Consider the following 20,547-nt stretch of genomic DNA (forward strand, 5'->3'; position numbering starts at 1 on the left):
AGTACTAATCTGTTGAGGGGGGAAGAAGGTTAACAACTATCATTTGCTTTATACATCCATTAAGAAACCACAAACATGAAATGAAGATGTCGTTTTCTAATTTAAGATTTTATCTCAAACCTCTTTATCTGCTTTTATTGGATCTAGAATAGAACCCCTCCCCCTCAACCATTCATGTGGTGACAATGACAAATACAAGGTATAGGACAAGTCTGCTTCCTTCCGACATGGTGCTTTCTGACACAATGATGGCACCAAGACAAATTTACAGAAAGACTACCTCTTGGCTTCAGTTTGGCTAGGCTTCACCCAGATGGAAAACAGTTAAGGGCCCCACTACTTAGGTCACCAGCGATGCTTGTGCCTTGAGTTAATATCAATCAGGTCAATTAACACCGTTGAAGAACAAGTGAAAAATTAAGCCATGAATCATGGAAAATCCAACCCAAGAGTTGAACAGACCCATTACTTATTGCATCCTAGAAAAGAACTACACTGCTTTTAAGACTCCCCCTGGAGGAATGTGGTCTTACATCTTGGACTTAACCCTCACAATGCCACAGCACAATGTGTGCACGGTGAAGTGTTTAGAACTGGGCAGATCATACATTGGGTGAAACCCTAATGCTGTCCTCTGGTTATCCTGCCCAATGTTCTGGAAGAAGTACATTTTTATTAAACAATGAGAGTGGCATTTCATATGAAGAGCAACCAATATATTATTGCATCAGAGAATATAAGCTCTAATGCTGAATGACATGAAAGTGCCATCAATGTCCTACTTTCAGCAAGCCATACCCTTTATTTTCTTTTACATGCCGAATGCGGTGTTACAGGTATAAAGGTAGTTACTAAGCAGACCATTTGTGTTGTTTGGTTCCATAGTTGAAAAAAAAACACACCCCCCAAAACAAAACAACAAACAAAAGGCTAAGCTTTGCTCAAAGAGAAACAACGTGTATCCGTACAAGGAAGCCTCGTGCAATGAATCCAGCTAAGTGATTTACCTTGGCAACAGCTTTTCCATCCAAATTAGTGCAGGAATCTTTAACACCATTTAATGATTCTTTCCGCTGTGGACATGATTTCTTCTTCCGTGGTCTGCCTTTGAGATTTGGGGCTAGAAACAAATCCAAAATATTGGTGATTGGGTTTCATATATATATATATATATATATATATACACACATACACACACACATACACACACACACAGTTATTGAGGTAGAGCTATATTGTACTGAATTATATAGATGCATATAGATAGATACCCATCTATCTATATGCATCTATAGCTCTCTGTATTTCTATACCTCGATATCTATATATAAAAAGACAGATATAACAGTTTGGTATGTCTGCTGATGGACATACATCAAATAACCAACTAATAGGCTCTTTTACTGTCATATATCTTGAAGATTCCGGCTGAGTCTATTAGAACACCTATTTTTATATGCAGTGCATAATTATTACAAAGAGTAGCTCCCAAAGATTCTGACAGAAAAAAAAATGTATTATATAAGGCAAAAGAGGCTATTATTACAGCACATTCACAAAAAGCTCTGCATTAGCCTAGGCAGTGCTTCCTTTTTTATCCTTTGAAACATGAGCAATGTACTACCATCTCAACCTGGTAACATTTGTACTTGTTTTATGTTTTAAGGGTGTGTTTTTTATTGCACACCATCAAACTCTGCAGGATAAATTGAGATATTAACCTACTATTTCAAAAACCAATGCATCATCCTTACAAGTAATTTTTTTTTCACTAGACACCTTTCTACAAGTAGTAAATATGATTTACGTCTTTCAGTTTATCACAAACATTCAAACATTTACAAATCTGTTTGACAGAATGCATACTTAGAAATCACCAATTTCCCAGTGATGGAATTTTAAGCAGATTTTCAAAGTAACATAAAAATGCCCCAAATACAGAGACTAAATAAAAGTTATCTTTTCCAGTTACTGAAAAATAAAAATACTGTAGCATTAAGAGCTAGCATTATAATCATGTGCAATTTTCCTTCTACCATGCTTAAAATTTTAGTCAAAACAAACCCACAGATAGAAAAGAGGAGTTTTACAAATCTATAGTCCACACTCAGTTCTCCTCCATCTGCTTTCACATACTCTAATTCTTTCTAGTTACTGAAGAACAGCACAGAGAAAATAACATTAGCTGATCAAGACAAGGCACAATTTGTTTTACAATTATTCCTTGGCATCCATTGCTCCAGTATTTCAGACACTGAACATGAGCTGCAGAATTCTGACCACAGACCACTCCAACTTCTCCCAATTGTTCCTCACCTGGGTGTTGTCACACCGTGATCTAGCCACAGCTTACATTTACATTTTAATCAGTTTGCCAATATAAATTAGCACTAAGTTCAGTGGTATTCTTTGGATAATAGCTCTGTCCTCGCCATGTTCAGTAAAAAAAAAACCCCCAAAAACAGGTTAAGCCTTTGCTTCTCCAAAGGGAAAAGAAGTCTAGGAGCATTTTCTAGGAAAAGCTGAAGCAAGATAGAAAGACAACAGTCCTAAAGCACATGCTGCCTACTAAAAGTTTGTCTTCCCCTACCCTGCAATTTAGCGGAGCAAAGCATGCAAATTCAAATACAAAAAGAGAAAGAAAGGGTTACCCATTCCAGCCGACAAACATCTGTCTCATTTATCTCAGTATTCATGAAGGCTACACAGCATGTGCCAAGCCACTGCGTCCCTGGAAGGCTCAGCTTGGTGTGGATGTGAGCTTTACACAAAATGAACACGCCGCCGAGTATCTGCTGTGTGCTTTCAACTCCCCTCCCCCTAGCTACAGCACATTACTTCTATAAACACAGATTATATTAGTGACTAGCACAGGCAGAGGGATGAGCTGAGGTGGGGGCAAGAGGGGACATTAGGCTGCCAGAGTCTGCTGCACTGCCTTCTTAAAGTAGTCCAAGTGATTTCATCCTAATTGTTTTGTTGATTCTGACCTCTTGCACTGCATGTTAGCTGGCTAGAGTACAGAGTTCCTTGAATCTGACACCACAGCAAGAGGAGAGCCAAGCTGTAAAACATCTCATTTCAAAAGGCACCATGTAAAGCAGAAGCATTCTCTTGATTTATTACAACTGGTATGAATAATAAAACTTTAATGACCCTGATAGACTTCACACATTTGAATTCAATATACTAAAATTACAAATTGAAATGGAAGCACACAGACAACAGAATTAGTTAATAGTGCCATGCTAGTAATTTGCACAAATATCAGTTTGGGCATTACTTTATGCTGAAGTATTCTATCTCAATTTTAGTAAAACTGAGGAACAGGAAATATTTCTAGACAAGCATTACATAGCAGTTTGACCCTTTCCATTATTTTTTTTTTTAATGAATTAGGCATATCTGATTTTTTTTTTTTACCTGAAAAGGTTTTCATCAAAGACTTCTTAACTTTTCAGATATAGCTAATTTGTTTACATAACAAGTTATCAATTGACCCAAGCACTATATCATTAAGATCCCTTTTTGTAGCCTAATTTATATCTTATCACTAAAGTGATTTTAGTAATAAAAGGAAAGTCTACAAAGGTGAAACACCATATAAGCACAAAATAAGGAGGGTGCCATTTTGCAGACTGGAGTGGGTACTGCTGCTTTAAAATGAGTGACACTTTTTGTCTAGGCAGTAACCCCAGGTAGGACACCACTAAGAGCAACATGCTGACACTTTGGATGCCCTGTGATCTACAACAGAGTCGAGTTGTTGTAGCTGGGCAACAGGCATAAGTACTTTAGCGTGACTGTATTCTGCACAGGCGTTACTGTGATCACACTGTCCCCATTCCAGAACAAAGAATGAACAATTTTAGGGCATAACACAAGATATGTAGTAAATATACTTGCACTAGGCAAAAGGCCCACTTTATCTGTTTGTTATAAACATAAAACCAGATGTTTCCATTAAAATTATATTGTTTTGTGGAATGTGGAAACTTTCCACAGGATGGCAGAACTGAGTAATGGCTGCAGGCCAAGAGGATTGTTTGAAATGTACAAAGCAGCCTGAAAAAAGCTACTCTTTAGATCAAAGTTTGTCCTTGCAACTGGATTTCAGTTTTTGGTACTTAAAACCTGAATTACGTTCCCTTGAAAACAAAAATCACAGCCCTTCCCCGAAAGCAAACAGACTTCACCTACCCCTGAATTTTGCCGTAAACCTTTGAGCCAAATAATTATGCATGCAGAAAATTCCATTCAGCAAGGTTCAGTGGTCTCATTGACGCACCATGGAAAAATGAGATCCATAAGGTACAGCTGTGCGTGAAGCAAATTCAGCATGGAATGAATGGAATGCTTAATGAGCAACGATGCCACTTTGTTGCTCTCAATTGCAGATATTTTAAACTTATGTTTAAGTACTGTTAAGTTTTAAAGAATGTTCACTCTAGCACTAATTTACTGCATTCTTTCAGGAGCTATGCAATGCTCTAAAAGAATAGCCTTCATTTATAGAATATTCCAGTATAAGCAGACTTAAGAAATACTAACAAATTTTTTTAACCAGTTAAATATCTCTGCCCTCAGGCTCGCAGTGGAGGTGACGTGCTCAAGCTCTGGAGAGGCCTCTCTCACTAGGACGGTGACCCATCAAGGCACAAAAGCAGCACTAAGGTTTCTGTCTCAGGGGCGACGTCCCTCCAGTTCTTAAGCCAAAAGGGGGAAAGCAGGGCAAAAAGTGGGTAAAAATAAGGGATGAAAGATTCTCTAACCCTCCTACTGAATTGGAATTATTCATTTAGGAGGTCGTTTTAATACAGCCCATATACATTTGCAGGCTGTTCTACGCCTACAGTACACCAATTTTCAAAGTGAACTTACACGTGTAAGCTTGCTTTGAAAATTATCCCGCAAAAACTACCCACACAAAGTTATGCCTGCTGCTTTCGGCGGGCACACTTTCTGGGGACATTTTTGTACATCCTTTTCAAAATCCAAAAGTGTGCACGAAAATGCAAAATGTGTACAAGGTTAATGTGCATAATTTTACATGCATATCAGCGGAGCAATGTTCATTATTTCATCCACAGAAGTTCCTTTGAAAATTACTCTCTTCTTCAAGGCATCTACTTTAACGATAAGTCGTTTTTGAGAGCCTCCAAAAGCCCAACTCATCCAGGTTTACTCCTCTAGACAGAGAATGGGAGAAAACCAGGGAGGGTAACTTTCAAGTGAGTGTGTGTGCACCCATATATATCGGTACACGAGCCCCGGGCAACCTCTGCTGAACTCTTTTATCCTGCATGCAGGTATGCGCACATCTTATAAAATAGGCCTTGCGAGTGTATGTGTGCTCCTAATTTTAAGCATGGACATGAACAGCTGGGAACAGTCAGCATTACGTGCCCAAGACCAGTTTAACCAGTTCATCCACCAGTTTGCCCAGTCTATCTCTAGTTCATCAAGACCCCCTGGTTTTTTAGCCTGCACTCCCCCCCCCCCCAAGTTTATCCGGACCTCTCAAGCACTTCATATGTGGGTTAAAAAAAGTTTAGTCAGACTCATATTTTCAGTCTCTCATGCACATTTCCATGCAAAAAAAAAAAAAGGGGGGCAGTGTAGGAGCACTGCAGGACAGGCCTAAGAGGTACAAGCGCAAGCTGCTATTTGATGAGACTTCCGTGTACACGTTTGGAAAGTTATCCGCGTAATTTTACACCCGCTAATTATCCTACGCAATTAATGCCAGACTCATCTATTGTTTACTATTGGTTGGGTGGGAGATCTGGGTGAACTGGGTGGGGGAACCAGGAGGGTCTCAATGACCTGGAGGAGGATTGGGAGAACTGGTGGAGGTTTTGGCAAACTAGAAATTTCAATTACACGCGCACGTTTAAAATATACCCGCCTCCGCGCGTAGAGTTGCACGATTTATTTTCTCACATCAAATGTTTTTAAAATAGGTAAGAAACGGACGGGCTTTCAATGCATTGCGGATATTCGCACATAAGGAGACACGTGCATATTTTATAATCTACGCGTACCTGATATATGTAGATCGCCTTGTGTATCTGTAGCCATGCTGAGTTGTTTGGAAGTTACCCTCCAAATATTTCAAGGACAGAATATTCCTGTTTAACTTCAGTTTTGATTAAAGTGGCTTTAAAATAAAGGCACATGAAGCGTGACTTTTAATTTTTGATATTTTACATTTTTTTATGGTCCTGCTAGTGTTTTGAAACCTTTGTAAAATTACATTTTTGATGGGAATACATGCGACATCACAGGAATCAGCAACAGATATTGGACTTTTAAAGCGATAAAACTAGGGATATAAAGAGAGTAATTACAATAAGCTGTTCTCCAAATTCAGAGGTTAAATAATGTCTGCAGTTAAACCAAAGCATAAGTCATTTTATTAGGTATAAAAAGAAAACAGAAGAGTGAAGAAAACAGGAAATTTGGATGCTTCATCCGAAAACTGAAACTGGGGAAAATGTATCTGTTATATTTCTTTTGAAGTTCTCTGACTCACAGGATCATTCTTTAAACTGCCATGTGCCGTTATCATGTAAGTTTGGGCCTTATCGTGCGCAATAAGGCCCTAACGCACGTGATACCGGACACATCACGGCGGTACAATTTAAATTAGGGGAAGGGGAGGAGTGTGAGCAAGGTCTGGGCGGGGTTATGGCCCGGTAGCGCTGCAGGCGATGTTTTGCACATTATCGCCGGGAGTACCGCGGGAAATAACACCACCTTTTCCTGTGGCACTATGGGGCAAAAGAATGCGGCCTGAAAACGCACCGCCACGATGCGACTGGCTGCAATACTTTCGCCGTCCCGCCCCCTTTTTTTCCCACCGCGGGAATGATGAATGCCGGGGATAGTTTGTGTAGTATAAAAGATATTGCTGCGATGATCGTAAACAGAGGTGTTAAAGCAGTAGTAACAGCAACAGCCTTCAAGGCATCGCGTGAACATTTGATTGCTAAACTGGTGAGTCTTTTGAGCCTATTCGTACATCTTTTTTAGTCATTCTTACCATATTTTAATTGTCTTTTTTTTCCATATTTTCTTCCTGTGTGGGAATATATGGTGTATGCTTTTTATCATAGCTGTATCTCTTGATTTTAGCAACTTTCTTCCCAAAATCCATTCTCTAGCTGTTTGTGCTCTGTATATCCCTACATGGGGGCTCTGATCAGAATCAGCACAGGGTAGTCAGCTAGACAGAATTAAAAAAAAAATGCTAAACACTAATATCTCTTTAGGGCTGAAATCGGAACAAGAAAAAAAGCAGGGGTGAGGGAGTGGAGAGAATCCTAGCGATTTGATTTTTTTAAAACTTACAATATTAGCCAAAGAAATGTTGTCTTACTTTGCTGCTTTAAGCTAGAACCCTTTAAAGTACACATGTCCTGTCCTGAATCAGGGAATGGTGAGTATATAACAAAGGCATTTTCTATTTTTCATTTATCATCACTAAATCACTTACTAGACTTGAACCTGCCTTGCTATCTTGCTTAACCAACCGAGTAAGTAAACAGACTTATCCCACATTACTTCCTGAAATGTATAACTTTCCTAACTCATTCTGCAACTCATATTCCAGTAAGTCAGGGTTACTCAACTGCGCCCGCTCCAAATTCCAGCCTTCCTTCTGGCCTCTCAGATCTGCATAAATATTTCCGAATGTGCTTTCCCATCCTACTCTGGAGACTCGCTGCTTCTCATCATGGCTTTATCCTTTTCATAAATATATTTTTCATCCTGAGCCAACCTAGTCTCTACTGGGGTGATTACATGGCATTTCGGATTTCTTTCTTGCTAGCAGCTTATCCTTTCATGCCTGCATTACCATACAACCCTTGCTTCCTGTTGAATTTATTAGATCTACAGATTCCCTGTTTTTATACTTTTAATATATCAGTAATTTACTCAGTGCAGTCAGTAATTATTGCAATTAGATCATTGCCCAATATAAACAATTGTTATTTCTATCAAGCAGGAACAGATGTGATATACTGTATCTTGATTTTAGTAAGGCATTTGACTTTGTCTCACATGATATACAAACTAAAGAGGATATGGTTTAGACCACATAGTTGTAATATAGGTGCACAACTGACTGGAAAAACAAACTCAAAAATAGTTATTTTTGGCTCAGCATCAACCTGGAAGGGCAAATTACACAAGGCTCAGTCCTGGGTTGAATGCTATTCTATATGATCTATTAATTCTGAAGATAGAATAGAAACCAAACTTATAAAATGTACAGAGCATAGTAAGTTGGGTAGAGATGCAAGTATACTGTAAATGGGGAAAAGAATTAAAGCTTAAACTGATTTTGGCATTTGAGAAAAATGATCAATAGCAACATGAAATGCAACAAATACAAATGTAAGGAACTAAGGAAAGAAAATTCAAATGTATAAATATAAAATGGGGAACAATTGGCTTGGCAGTAGGTTTTGACAGTGGAAAAAGATGTAGTGGTTAGTAAACCACAAACTGAATCCAAGCCAGCAGTGTAGTAGTGTTATAAAGAAAGCTAATACCATGCCTTTGGTATTAATAGAAGAATTAGATATAAGAAATGAAAGAGGTCAGTTTTCAAAATGTTTAATCAGCTAACTTCAGGAGTTAGCTGATTAAACCACTGGTGGAGACAAAAACAGTAAGAGAATTCAAGGAAGCATGGGATATGCCAGAAGACTCCTAGTTTGAAGTAAAGAGAAAGCCAGAGATGAGCTTGAATGAAAGCGGGCACAGAGAACGGGCTTAATGATCCTTTTCTGCTGTTACATTCTATGGCTGAGGTAGGAGTAGGCTTGGGAAGTTGCAGTAGTGCAACAAAACCACCTATTATTCCTTCAAAACCAGAAGGAGAGAAATGATAAGGCCAACACAGAGAGAAGAAAGAAAACACAACCTAGCGATTCTGTAGGCCATGGGGTAGCCAGATTGGTTCCAAAGAGCTACAACTTCCCAAATCCCAATTGTGTTGACGCTGGCAGGTTGGTGGTGGCCGGATACTGTCCAGCAAGGCCACAGGGAACCGAGCAGGCTGGATGTTTGGACAACAGCCTCATTGAATTTGGTAGTTGTTTTGATTATTACAAGGCATGGTGGCAGGACATGGAGGAAGAAAGCTGGGTGTTGAGTTAAGTGTGGAATCTACCCAGGATGGTAAAGAACTAACGAAGGAGAAAACAAACCGATTTGGAGAGAGAGCGCTGTCCTCCACGCAGTCAAGCTTCTACTAGTGGCAGGTGGCATATACGCTTGCAGTGCAGACAGGAATAACTGAGCGACTGCATGGGCCGGTTGGTCTTCTTTTTTGTTGCCACCTACCATGTTGCTATGCAGCGCTGCCTCCCTGGCCTCCCCAATCCTGGCTGAGGGGAGTGGAGGGCCTGACCTGGGACGTGAACCCAGGTCCTCCCAGTGAGCTGGAGGATGCCCCCTCCCCCTCCCCCCCTGAGCTGATGTACTGGGAACTAATTTACAGACTGCGCCCATGTCTGTGATACAGTGTATCTGGATCTGTCTTTATGCGCAGAACGATTATATGCCACATGGTATGCATATTTCAGCAGTCAGCATTATTAACTCATGACCAACTGGCAGTTGATCATTATCTAACATATGGAGTCTCCAAAAGAAATCCTTATTTGGGCAAAAGCTGCTCTCTGAATCACTCTGTCTATATTTTCCCTTGGATTATTTGCTGTCAATGGAGACTGAGAGGTTACACATGCAAAAAAATCTAAAGACAGGAAAATAAATCCTCACTTAGTTTAAACACTTAGCTGATATTAAAACCATTTCCAGCTCTGTTGCTTAGAAAGAAAACTCTCAGTTGCCCTCTAGTGTTACATGGACGTCATGAAGAATGACAAGAGAGATGAAGTCATAATAACAATGTACAGTCAAGCTAGTAATAGAAAGGCCAAGAACATTCACAGAACTGTTGCAAAAATAGATCTGGTCCCATGGTATATGATCTGTCGTCAAAGGGAACCTATCTAATAATTTTCTTTTATTTCCCAAAGATAAAGAGATATATAAAAAAAAAAAAAAGCAAATAAAAGCATGAAGTGCTTCCCACTGAAAGGATACAGCACATTTGATTTTGCATCATATTCCAGAAAGCAGCATGCTGCATTCTAAGGAGTTTATTCACAGCTAAATATAGATTGGTGCACAAACTGTTTCTGCCATTATATGAGGACAGAATGATATGAGCCCATTAAATTCCCTAATATGGAAGAGATGAGTTTTCTGCAGCAGTAGTTCAGTCATCTCTGAGGAGTGAATACACATGTAAACATGTTAGACTATCTACAGAATGGGCAGAAACGATACATCCTACACGCTAACAGACTACTCATGAAAACAATTGCTGGAAAGAGGCTAAAACCGTACATTTAATTACAGGTAACATGTATTTACATTCACCGCAGATAGGAGTTATATGAATTGATGACTATACTGCCCAGCAAAGTCTCTGAATGAAGCATTCTAGTAAAGCAAAGCATCAGGAATCCAGTGCAAGGAAATATTTCCCATGTTGTATTCAGGTAGGTGTTCCAGGCATTTAATTTATGTGACCTGGTCTTTGATAACTCATTATTAGCTGAACAGCCTCACGGTCAAATATAACTATGACTACAGTACACTGAAAGTTATACAGATTTTCAATGTGACATATCCACTATATTTTTGTCAGTGTTTTTGTTTTCATAAATTTTAATAACTGCTGATTTACAGAGGCTGAGTTGTAGAGCATCTGCTTCCAGGGCATTATCTGCTGTCTATTTCCCATTCGTATCAAGACTATATTGGCCGGATGTATAAGCCTTTTCTTCATAGACAGAAAATAGGAACAGCCTCTTAGTACATCTGGCCCTAAATGGATAAAAATAATTTATCTATTGCTGCAAATGATTCCCAGATGTATTTATAAATTTGTAGGGGTCTAACATCCAAAAGGGTTTCTTCTCTTCTGCACCTGAAACACAACCTATACTTAAAAATAGTGAAAAATACTCTCTCTTTTATTTTTGCAGGTCAATTTCCGATTTAAATGCTGTAGGAAAAAAATGAAATATTTAGAAGTCATTCCCAACTATTTTTGTGGAAATTTACCTTGAAAGTCTCTTGATAGGTCTTTGAACAAGATACGTGTTCCCAGGGCCATAAGATACTATGCTACCCTATCCAGAAGTATGATTTCTAGACACAGATTCTGAACACTGTAATTGATATTGTAAACAAGAACCAGTCATGAGAACTCTCCACCTCCCTCCTGTTTTTAAATACAAAACATTCCATAAATGAATTGCCATAATCTACTTAATAATTACTCATGCTCAGTCTTTGCTGCTTTGGTTTTCCATTTCTCTCTAAATTGAAACTGCATACTTCAGAGACACTGCTGTTTTCTCTAAGATCCCATATCAGCATTTCGCTTGAACACAAAATAAATGATCATATTCCAAATCTTTAAAACATACAGCTGGGGTTTTTTTCTTGTGTACTGCCATTTTTAATAGCAAGCCGACTATTCATTATGCTATGGCACTTTGATGAGACACACCTATGCCTTCCCAATCCATTTGTGGAGAGGAGAGTTACAAAATGAAGACTGCAAACCAGCCAACCAAGAGGGAGCATTTGCAGGCATTTTTTCCTATGGGGTAGGCATGCCCTGAAGTGGTTAGGCAACAGGACTGTGACATCCTTTTAATGAAAATGAGCACCAGCTTCCGAAATTTTAAACAAAAAATGCAAAACCAAATTTAAAAAGGATTTGTTAGTACCAGCTGTTGCGTCAGATGCTCAACCTGAGCTCCGCTTACCAGCTATCACTGTGCCCCTGGCTCTACATATCCATTCTCTAGTAACATACCTGCATATCAGCTGGTTTGTTTTTAGGGTGGTGGAAAAAGGGGGAGAATGTAAAACTAGCAGCAAAACATCTCTCAAATCGTTCCCTAAGCCAGCCAACAAACCCCATCATTTATCAAAATGCATTAAGGCGTTTTCACATGCGTTAAGGGCTTATCGCATGCAAAAAGCCCCGTTTTTCCGCATGCGTTAAGGGCTTATCGCATGCGTTAACAGGGCTTTTTGCATGCGACAAGCCCTTAACGCATGCGAAAACGCCTTTAACGCATGCGATAAGCCCTTAACGCATGTGAAAATGCCTTTAACGCATGCGATAGCACCATATTGTATGGTGAGATGCAAATCTGAAAAAGAGGAGGAGTTAGGGGCGGGAGTGGGCTGGGTTTACCGTTTTGCGAAGCCCTATCGCATGGCTTTAACGCCCATTCTAGCTACAACGTTTTCAGAAGCGTTAAGCCGCGCGATACCTTGCGTTACGGCTGATTCACCGGTTGCGATGTGTTTCGCGGATGCCGGTTTTGGTAGTTTGAAGCTCCCAGAGCATCTACCTAGCTATCAGGGGAGAGAGAGAGAGCCTAGACATAAAGCTTGATGTTACCCAGGTAGAGAGTCCATCAAGCTAGGTTGAGAGAACATTGCACAAATCTCATCTTTGGGTGAGTTTCCTCACTCTGAGGGTCATCAAATGTTCACAAGAGAGCACTGTTCTGTTTATACATCTCACATTGAATGTCAAAGTGGCCCCTAACCCCTACACTAATACCTAAACCTCACCTCGAGTTACTAGGTGGGCCTCCCATAGATATATATAAATACCTATCTAGGGTCAGGGCATCATGGCTAGGTGTGCTCGCTCTCTCTCTCTCTCTCTCTCTCTCTCTCTCTCTCTCTCTCTCTCTCTCTCTCTCTCCCTCCCTCCTTCCTGGTAGTAAACATGGTCCCCCCAGTGGTTGTATGTAGGAAATACCACATTCTGGCACTTATCTCAAAGTGCAAAAAAGTGATCACAATTTGCAGTGACATAGCTCTTCACATAGGTATTAGCGCAAATTGTGATAAACTCCCTATTACCATAAAACACACCCCTTTTCCCATAGCATGCGATATTTACCCATTTTGATAAATCCAGGCCAAAGGTTGCTATCACAGTGGCTCCGGAGACTTCTATCCTCAAAGGAACTATAAACACTGCCCACAGCATTCCCAACAAGTACTGGACTGAGGATAAGGTGATGAGTAAGGAACAAGAAACCTGATTTCTTACATAGCAGGTCACTGTGCTGCCCTAGAGCTAAATGTTTTAAACTATTTTTGTTTACTCTGACAGTAGTAATATTCTAATTGGGTATAGCAATAATTATAAAATGACCTCTTCTATGATGTCACTCCCACACTAAAATGGGCAACTAGAAGCATTAATGTGTTCTCTCAATCCTTGAAAATCAAATAAAATCATGATGATCACTAAAATGGATTTCTATTATAGCAGGAAAGCACCCAAGGTGGTGATTTACCTGGACACTGCAACATTTCTTGAGTGCATGAGTCACATGGTCTATAGTCTCTTGCCTCACAAAGCACTCAGGGCATTTTTAACTGCCAGCTCAAACACACTGTCATGTCATAATTCTATATTTACATATCTCAGTTAACATTATATGCTTTTGCTGTGCCTCGGCAGAGCTCACATTTTATTAACTTGTAGTATATTACTACTTAATTTATGGTTCCTTCTTGTACTCAAAATATGCTTATTACTATGGTAAGCACAATTGTTGCAATTTAATACCACACTGTCAGGGCAAGCATGTATCACCAATGTGCAATCATCATAATGAATGGGCTCTTTGCTTTTGATGATAGCACACAAGAGGGGAACATAGCAATACGAAAAAATTGGAATACAATATAAGGTGTTATTTTCAATTTTAGCCAGATTGGATGTTTAGGCTGCACATCTGAACCCTGCTGCCATTTAAAATGAGCACCATCAACTCTCTGATGCAGGTGGCCAATATGAGCTATTTCCTGAGACTGTGCAAAGCTTCCCAACAACCTCTGCAAGGTTTGAAAACACTACCAGAATGGGGCAAATGTCCCAGCATAAGCCAAACTCAAACCTTTTCTGTTTGGTAAAGTTTAGAGCACTTTTTGGTACTATGCACCAACAACTAGAATTTCTACATAGCAAACTTTTAAAGAGACCAGTATACTAAGATGCAATAATAGGGGTCAATTTCATGTGTTAATTAGCGCGCAATAATGGCCCACGGTAATCGCAGGCAAATGAGTTTGGCGGTAAATAGTGCGCATTAAACTACTCTGCATTAACGCAGCTATTATTGCAAAAAAAACAAACAGTAACTCTTCCTCCCTTGAGACGTTGTTGTTTCTTGCAATAATAGCTCTGCACTGACATTTGTACATTTTAATGCATTTTATTTCATTATGCAAACATAGGTAATGAGCTGATCGATAATAGTTTTGCAGCTCATTACCTAATTTTGCACAGATCTTGCACTAAAGATCATGATAGCTAAATAACGTGGGCTAAAATAGCAAATAAATATTCACAAAATTTTGCAAATGGAGTAGCATTTGCTATTTTTTGTTTGAATGCACATTAGCACATTTGCAAACGTCACTGCCTCTACATAAGCTAGTTTAAACTCACTCACTCTTTCCAAGCAGACCCTTACTAACAATTAGTTCAAGCCCAACAGGTGTGCTACCAAGTCAAGCTTTTCAATTTCTCCAGATTTAACTGCAAAGTGGTGATTTGTTCTCTCAAGTCTCCCCTCTCTACTCTTCCTCTCACCTCCACATTTCTTTCATCTGGAATAAGCCACCTTATCCTCCTATAATGCCAGTCTTATTGAGACCCTAAACTTCTAAAGACAAGACTCAGCATGCCGCAGTGTCAATGGTGTTTGACTAAGCAGAACATACTGTACAAGACTTTCTAAGCAATTAAATATCTGCACAACCTAACTGGTTACAAAAATAACATCAACAAATATGATGATGAAATCACATGCAATGCAGGGGTAGAGAATGAATTCCAGTTTGTGATATTAACCAATGCCTGCAACAATTACACTGACAAAATCAAACTAGAGTTAACTCTTGCTAAAAGAATGTTCTTCAGTGCGGTATTCTAGAACTTTCCTGAAGCGATGGTTGTAACCCGATTGCAATATAATATCTTGGCCAGGAATACAGAGAGGAGAGGTTGGAAATGAGTCAATGAGAACTCAAATGTAATGCTTTTCACAGACTGAAACCTTGCAATCAATGCTGGAAAATTTAAAAAAAAAAAAGCAAATTCTACATTGGCAAGTTAAAATTAACAAACAGTTAAGTGATGTATTTCCTGACTACCTCATTAGCTCACCGTTTCTTTTTCAGTTTTAATACACACATCATGCCTTCGCACTAAAGCACTGATACTGTCAGCGCTGGCACTGCAAGCCCTGCTATGGCAAAAGTGCTATTAAACTGGGATGCAATCATGTTGAAACATTAACAAACAGCAGACAATTGAAAAGAAAATACAGCGTGCTTGTGCTGTGCTGCATGTGCTTCAAACCCTTCTATAACTCTGCACTGTCTATTTCATCTGGCTGCAATCCCGGTTTGTTCCATGCTATGCTATACTAATTTTACAATAATAAACTGTTACACAAGCTTTATGCAGTCAGGCATGCGAAGAAGGTTGCGGACGGCATTACATTTGATTACCTCTGCAGCTAAAGATTCTATCTTGACATTTAAAATCAATGGTATGAAACTGTAGTTTTAGTTAAAAAAAAAAAAAAATCCACTGTGTAGCAGCTCTAGTGCTTAGAAAAATTCATATGGTCAGAAAGGGAAACAGATCTTAAAGCCTGGTATAAACTGAGCGCTTGTTTTCCCCACACAAAAAAAAATCCCTTTGAAACACTAAACCTATTGTATAAAATGATACCTTATGTTTAATGCTCTGTCATGCATTAACGTTAGGAACAAAGGCTTTTTTGTGCATCACCTTTTAGAAGAAGGGAGGGGCCTAGATACCAGGTAAGACTGGTTATAAAGGACAAAATGTGTGAAATAGTTTTTGCAATGGCCCGTTTGCCTCATTAATCACTGTGAACTCAGCATTTACTAGTATCAACAAGCCATATTACACAAATAATGCAAACACGGTCATTCTCCTGTTCCCATGACACTCACATACTAGAACAATTGACTTGGTTTAAAAAGACTGCAGCATCACTGAATATTTAATGAAACGTAATGTACATTTATATATGGCAGGCACATAGATACCCAGTGCATTCTTCATTTATCTTACTCAGAAATTAATTTCAGATGTGCTCCATCTGATCAAATGTATTCTGGCAAATTGAGAAATTGAAATGGCATGCTTCTGAAACTCCTATGTGAAAAAGGTAAAGGAATAATTACATCTATATGGCCATTTTTGTGTTTGTAAGTAACTCTTAGTCGCATCCAACATGATATGATGATGTTTTATGCAAGACATCTTCACAATGCACCAGATGTGATGCTGTTCTGCATGAAATAATATATTATTATGTTGGATATGATGGCGTCCCCGTCATCAACCAGACCTGTGCAAGATGGATGCCATAAGTGATACATGAATTGGATATTTCAGAATTATAGTGGAAAAATATGACCCATGGGCTCAGAAATGACTACCTGTAAACAAGAATGCTTTAAGTCAAAACTTCAAGCATTATTTCCCACCTTTGGGGTGAATTTTCAAAATACTGCATGGGAAACAAATAGCATTATGTGCAAGTAGCCTCTACTTGCGTATTCTGTTTTATAAACATCCAAAATAGTCATGTATTTTCACTTTAGTGCGAACGTATATGCATGTAGAAAAGGGCATTCTGAGGTAGAACTAATATTTGCACATGTATGTTGTTATTTTAATAGACATGCAGAAGGATTTGCCAACTTAAGTAATTTAAGCCTGCTAATTATCTGGAATAAATGATATTAAACGTGTTTATTGAGTAATACTGACTATTGGGAGGTTTGGGTGAAATGGCGGCAGGGTCTTGATGACCTGGAGAAGGACTGGGCAAACTGGTGGACTCATTGGTAAAACTGGTCATTTCCTGGACGTGCACATACTTTAAAATTCACCGTCTTGTGCACATAAATCCCAATTGGGTAAGTCCTACTTTATTTTCATGTGGAAAATATAAGCGCATATAGGGGTAGATTTTTAAAGACAAGCGTGCGCGTCCATGTGAGCGCTGAACTCGGGGCACGCACATGGACGTGAGTATTTTAAAATGTGAGCGGGGCTGTGCGCGTGTTATAAAATATGAGCGGCGTACGAATGTGCGTGCAGCGCACGCAAGGAGGGGTAGAGAATTGCAATTTCCGCGCAGTGACTCATCGAGGCCATCCCCAGTTCCCTCCCTGTCTGCTCCAATTAAGGAGGGAACTTCCCTACCCCCTACCCTAACCTCCCTTCCCCTTCCCCTTTCCTCCCTCCCCCCTAAACCCTTTCTCTTACCTTTCTATTTTTTTGTTTTATTGCTTACTGTTCCAACGGAGCAGTAGCAACTTGTACGCGCCAGGATGCCTTTCCCCAGTACAACGGCAAATGGCCGCTGGACCGGCCACCTCCAGCCCTGCCCCAGGGACCGCCCCTTTATCTGGGCCTGGCACTTCGGTATGTAACAGGGGATACTCACACGGCCAGGCCCCATTTGAAGATGCGCGCAGTGCGCACAAGGCCCAGCCACACACGTAACCCCCATTTTTTGCAAGGAGGGGGATTTAAAATTTGGCTGATATTTTTTAAATAATTAAGAAAAGTCAGCGTGTTCAATACATTAATATATGTTCTTTCAATGCACTGCATACATTCATGCATAAACGTACATTTGTGCATATGTTGCGGGACAGAGATATGTGCATTTTATAAAACTTCTTATTCCTTCTCATAATCCTTATACTATTTATTCTCCATTTTTACATAGTTTTGCCCCTGTGATGCCTATTCTACTCTTGTTCACCAATTCTTTTTTCTGTTAACCATACTGTTCATTAACTACAATTGTAAAGCACTGTTGCTAATTTCAAGTTGTCTGTAAACCGATGTGATATTACTAAACGAATATCGGTATAGAAAACCCCCATAAATAAATAAATAACATGGGTTACAAAATACTAGCGTAGATCTGCTCGTACATCTATGCAATTGCATGCATTTGAAAGTTATCCTCCCTGGGTGTTTTGTTTTCCTGTCTTTATCTTTCTTGTATATACATACACCCATTATATACGCGACTAAAGTTGTAAGTCCATGGAAAAGAGACGGTCTCTCATATGTATTTGTACAGCACTGCATACATCTGGTAGCACTATAGAAATAAGTAGTAGTAGCAGCATGTACATATAATTTACATACATACATATAATTTACAGTTTAAGATGAATTTTAAAAGCCTGGCACGCACCAAAACCAGGAGGTATGCGCACAAGCTGGCTGGAGCGCCAAGCAGATTTTAAAAGCCGCCCCCATGTCCGCGATAATTTGCCGCTACGTGCACAAATGAAAAGTCCCCAAAAAGGGGTGGGGCATGGGCAGGGTCTGGGCGAGGCCTGCACATTCCTGGATTTCGCCTTGAAATTTGGGGGTAAATACTTAGGCACACATTCACACGCCGGGGTCCCCTGCCATGTAACTTTACTTCTGCTATGGAGCATGTGCAAGTTGTAAAAAAAAAACCAACTACCCAGATCAGTAGGGTTTTAAAGGTCAGGGCTAACAGGGGGAAAGGGAGGCTTATTAAACTAGAGAGGTTTGGAAGTCCTATCCCTTAACTGGGCCAAATGGGAAGGAACGGGGAAAACGGTTAATCGCGTCGGTGCGTGCGGCTTTTAATATTCCTCCACTTGCGTGGAATTTGTATGCCCAAGCGTGCGTCCACTTACAATTGTGCGCCCATGTGCGCAAGGTCAGGCTCGTTTATTACACGAGCGCATATACATGCGTATGTTATAAAATGGCTGCATCCCTGGGCACAGGCCGATGAGCGAGCCTAGAAGTGCCCCCGCGCACCTGTTTAAAAGATACTGCCTATGAGGATAACTTTCAAACAGCTCTTTGCGATCCTACATACATGCTTACATGGTCGTATGAAGATCTACTGCAGTATTTTATAACCTTCCTGTATAAGGTAAGCACCGATTATAAAATATGCATACGTCTACCCCTCAACATACACGCATATGTTTGGTTATGTTCAAATACCTGCAATGCATTGAAAGTGCATACTTTTCCGATCTATCTTACAAACATACTTGCGTATATTTTACACGCAAAAAAAATGATTACTTACATAAAACCCTGATTTATTTGCAAAAGTCGATATATTTTAAAACCACAACTGAAAACATTAATTTGCTGAGGCCTCCACCAGGTCACCCAGCCCTTCTCCAGGTCATCGAGACCCTCCTAGTTCTTCAGTCTGAACTCCCCTCAGTTCACCCAGACCTCCCACTCGACCAGCAGCAGATAACAGACAAGTCTTATCAATTGCGCTTGATAATTAGCAGATGTAAAAATGTGCCAATAAGTTGCCAAATGTACTCACATATAGGGTCTGATTTTACAAAGCATTTACACGCTTAAAGTTGGGTTTCACCCGTCTAAATGCACTTTACCTGTGTAAGTGGGCTTTTGAAAATTGCTACAATACACCCTGTTGAATTGTCCATAGGTTATACATATGTAAGTGCACTTTATGCAGGTAAATGGCTTTTTAAAATTGCTCCAATAGAATCTTACATTTACACATGTAACTTCTTTTAAAATTACCTCCTAAGTCTCTTATAAAATAGCAGGTAACTTTAATCCCCACCCTGGAACGCCTCTAGAATGCCTATTTGCATGTGCGAAACCAAAATTGTGCACATACTTTTAATGTTTATAGAAATAGCATATACATTAATACATGTTATTTAAGTGCATATATGCTAATTTTACATGCACAACTGGTTTAAAAATGTACTCCTAGATGTGTGTACCGTATATTGTCATAAAATAAATTTATACAAAAAAGTGTATTCTGTATATATGTACATCTATATGGGCTTGTTTTTCTCTGATTTCATCTTTTTTCATTATTGTATGTATGTATACTCTACTCAAGAACACACATTTTCCCTTTAAAGGGAATGGGGTAAACAAAATCAAATACAATTTGCACGGTCATTACAAACACACTGGCATAATAGGCCAAGTGTACCCAATAGAAACAGTCAAGTAACGTCACTGCCAAAGACGTTTGCGTAAGAATAATTCAACCACAACCCCCCTTACACAAGAGCTCTGTGACCACTGCAAGAAACAAAATGCGATTACTCATATGAGCCAAAATGGATCAGAATATCAGCTCAGCGAAGGAACAAAGTAAAGTCTGCAAACAAATCATAAACAGTTTTTCAAATTAAGCTTAACCTAGATAGCTAAAAATGAATAATTCTGCAATGGCCAATATTAACCTTTTTCTTCACTTAACAGTTACTGCCATTGTTTTTATTAATGAAAGATAACTGTGAAGAAGAAAAAGGGAATAAGTAGTAAGAATCTGT

General features: G+C 39.4%; 1 protein-coding gene across 4 annotated transcripts in view; it reads right to left on the reverse strand.

Annotated features, from left to right (window-relative positions):
• Positions 1 to 20,547, reverse strand: part of ARID5B (AT-rich interaction domain 5B) — a 227,565-nt gene that overhangs the window by 67,295 nt on the left and 139,723 nt on the right. Inside the window, exons 1-2 of one of the 4 annotated variants that reach the window (XM_029609742.1) lie at positions 2,991 to 3,112; positions 1,008 to 1,120 (exon numbers count right to left, since the gene is read on the reverse strand). In XM_029609742.1, the coding sequence (XP_029465602.1) occupies positions 1,008 to 1,120; positions 2,991 to 3,075 (198 nt within the window). In that variant the 5' untranslated portion in view covers positions 3,076 to 3,112. Of the gene's footprint in view, positions 1 to 1,007; positions 1,121 to 2,215; positions 2,288 to 2,651; positions 2,961 to 2,990; positions 3,113 to 20,547 lie in introns of those variants that run through there. The other 3 variants (XM_029609744.1, XM_029609743.1, XM_029609741.1) reach the window with 3 other exon arrangements.

This window comes from Rhinatrema bivittatum, chromosome 7, assembly GCF_901001135.1.
Source record: "Rhinatrema bivittatum chromosome 7, aRhiBiv1.1, whole genome shotgun sequence".
Lineage (NCBI taxonomy): Eukaryota > Metazoa > Chordata > Amphibia > Gymnophiona > Rhinatrematidae > Rhinatrema > Rhinatrema bivittatum.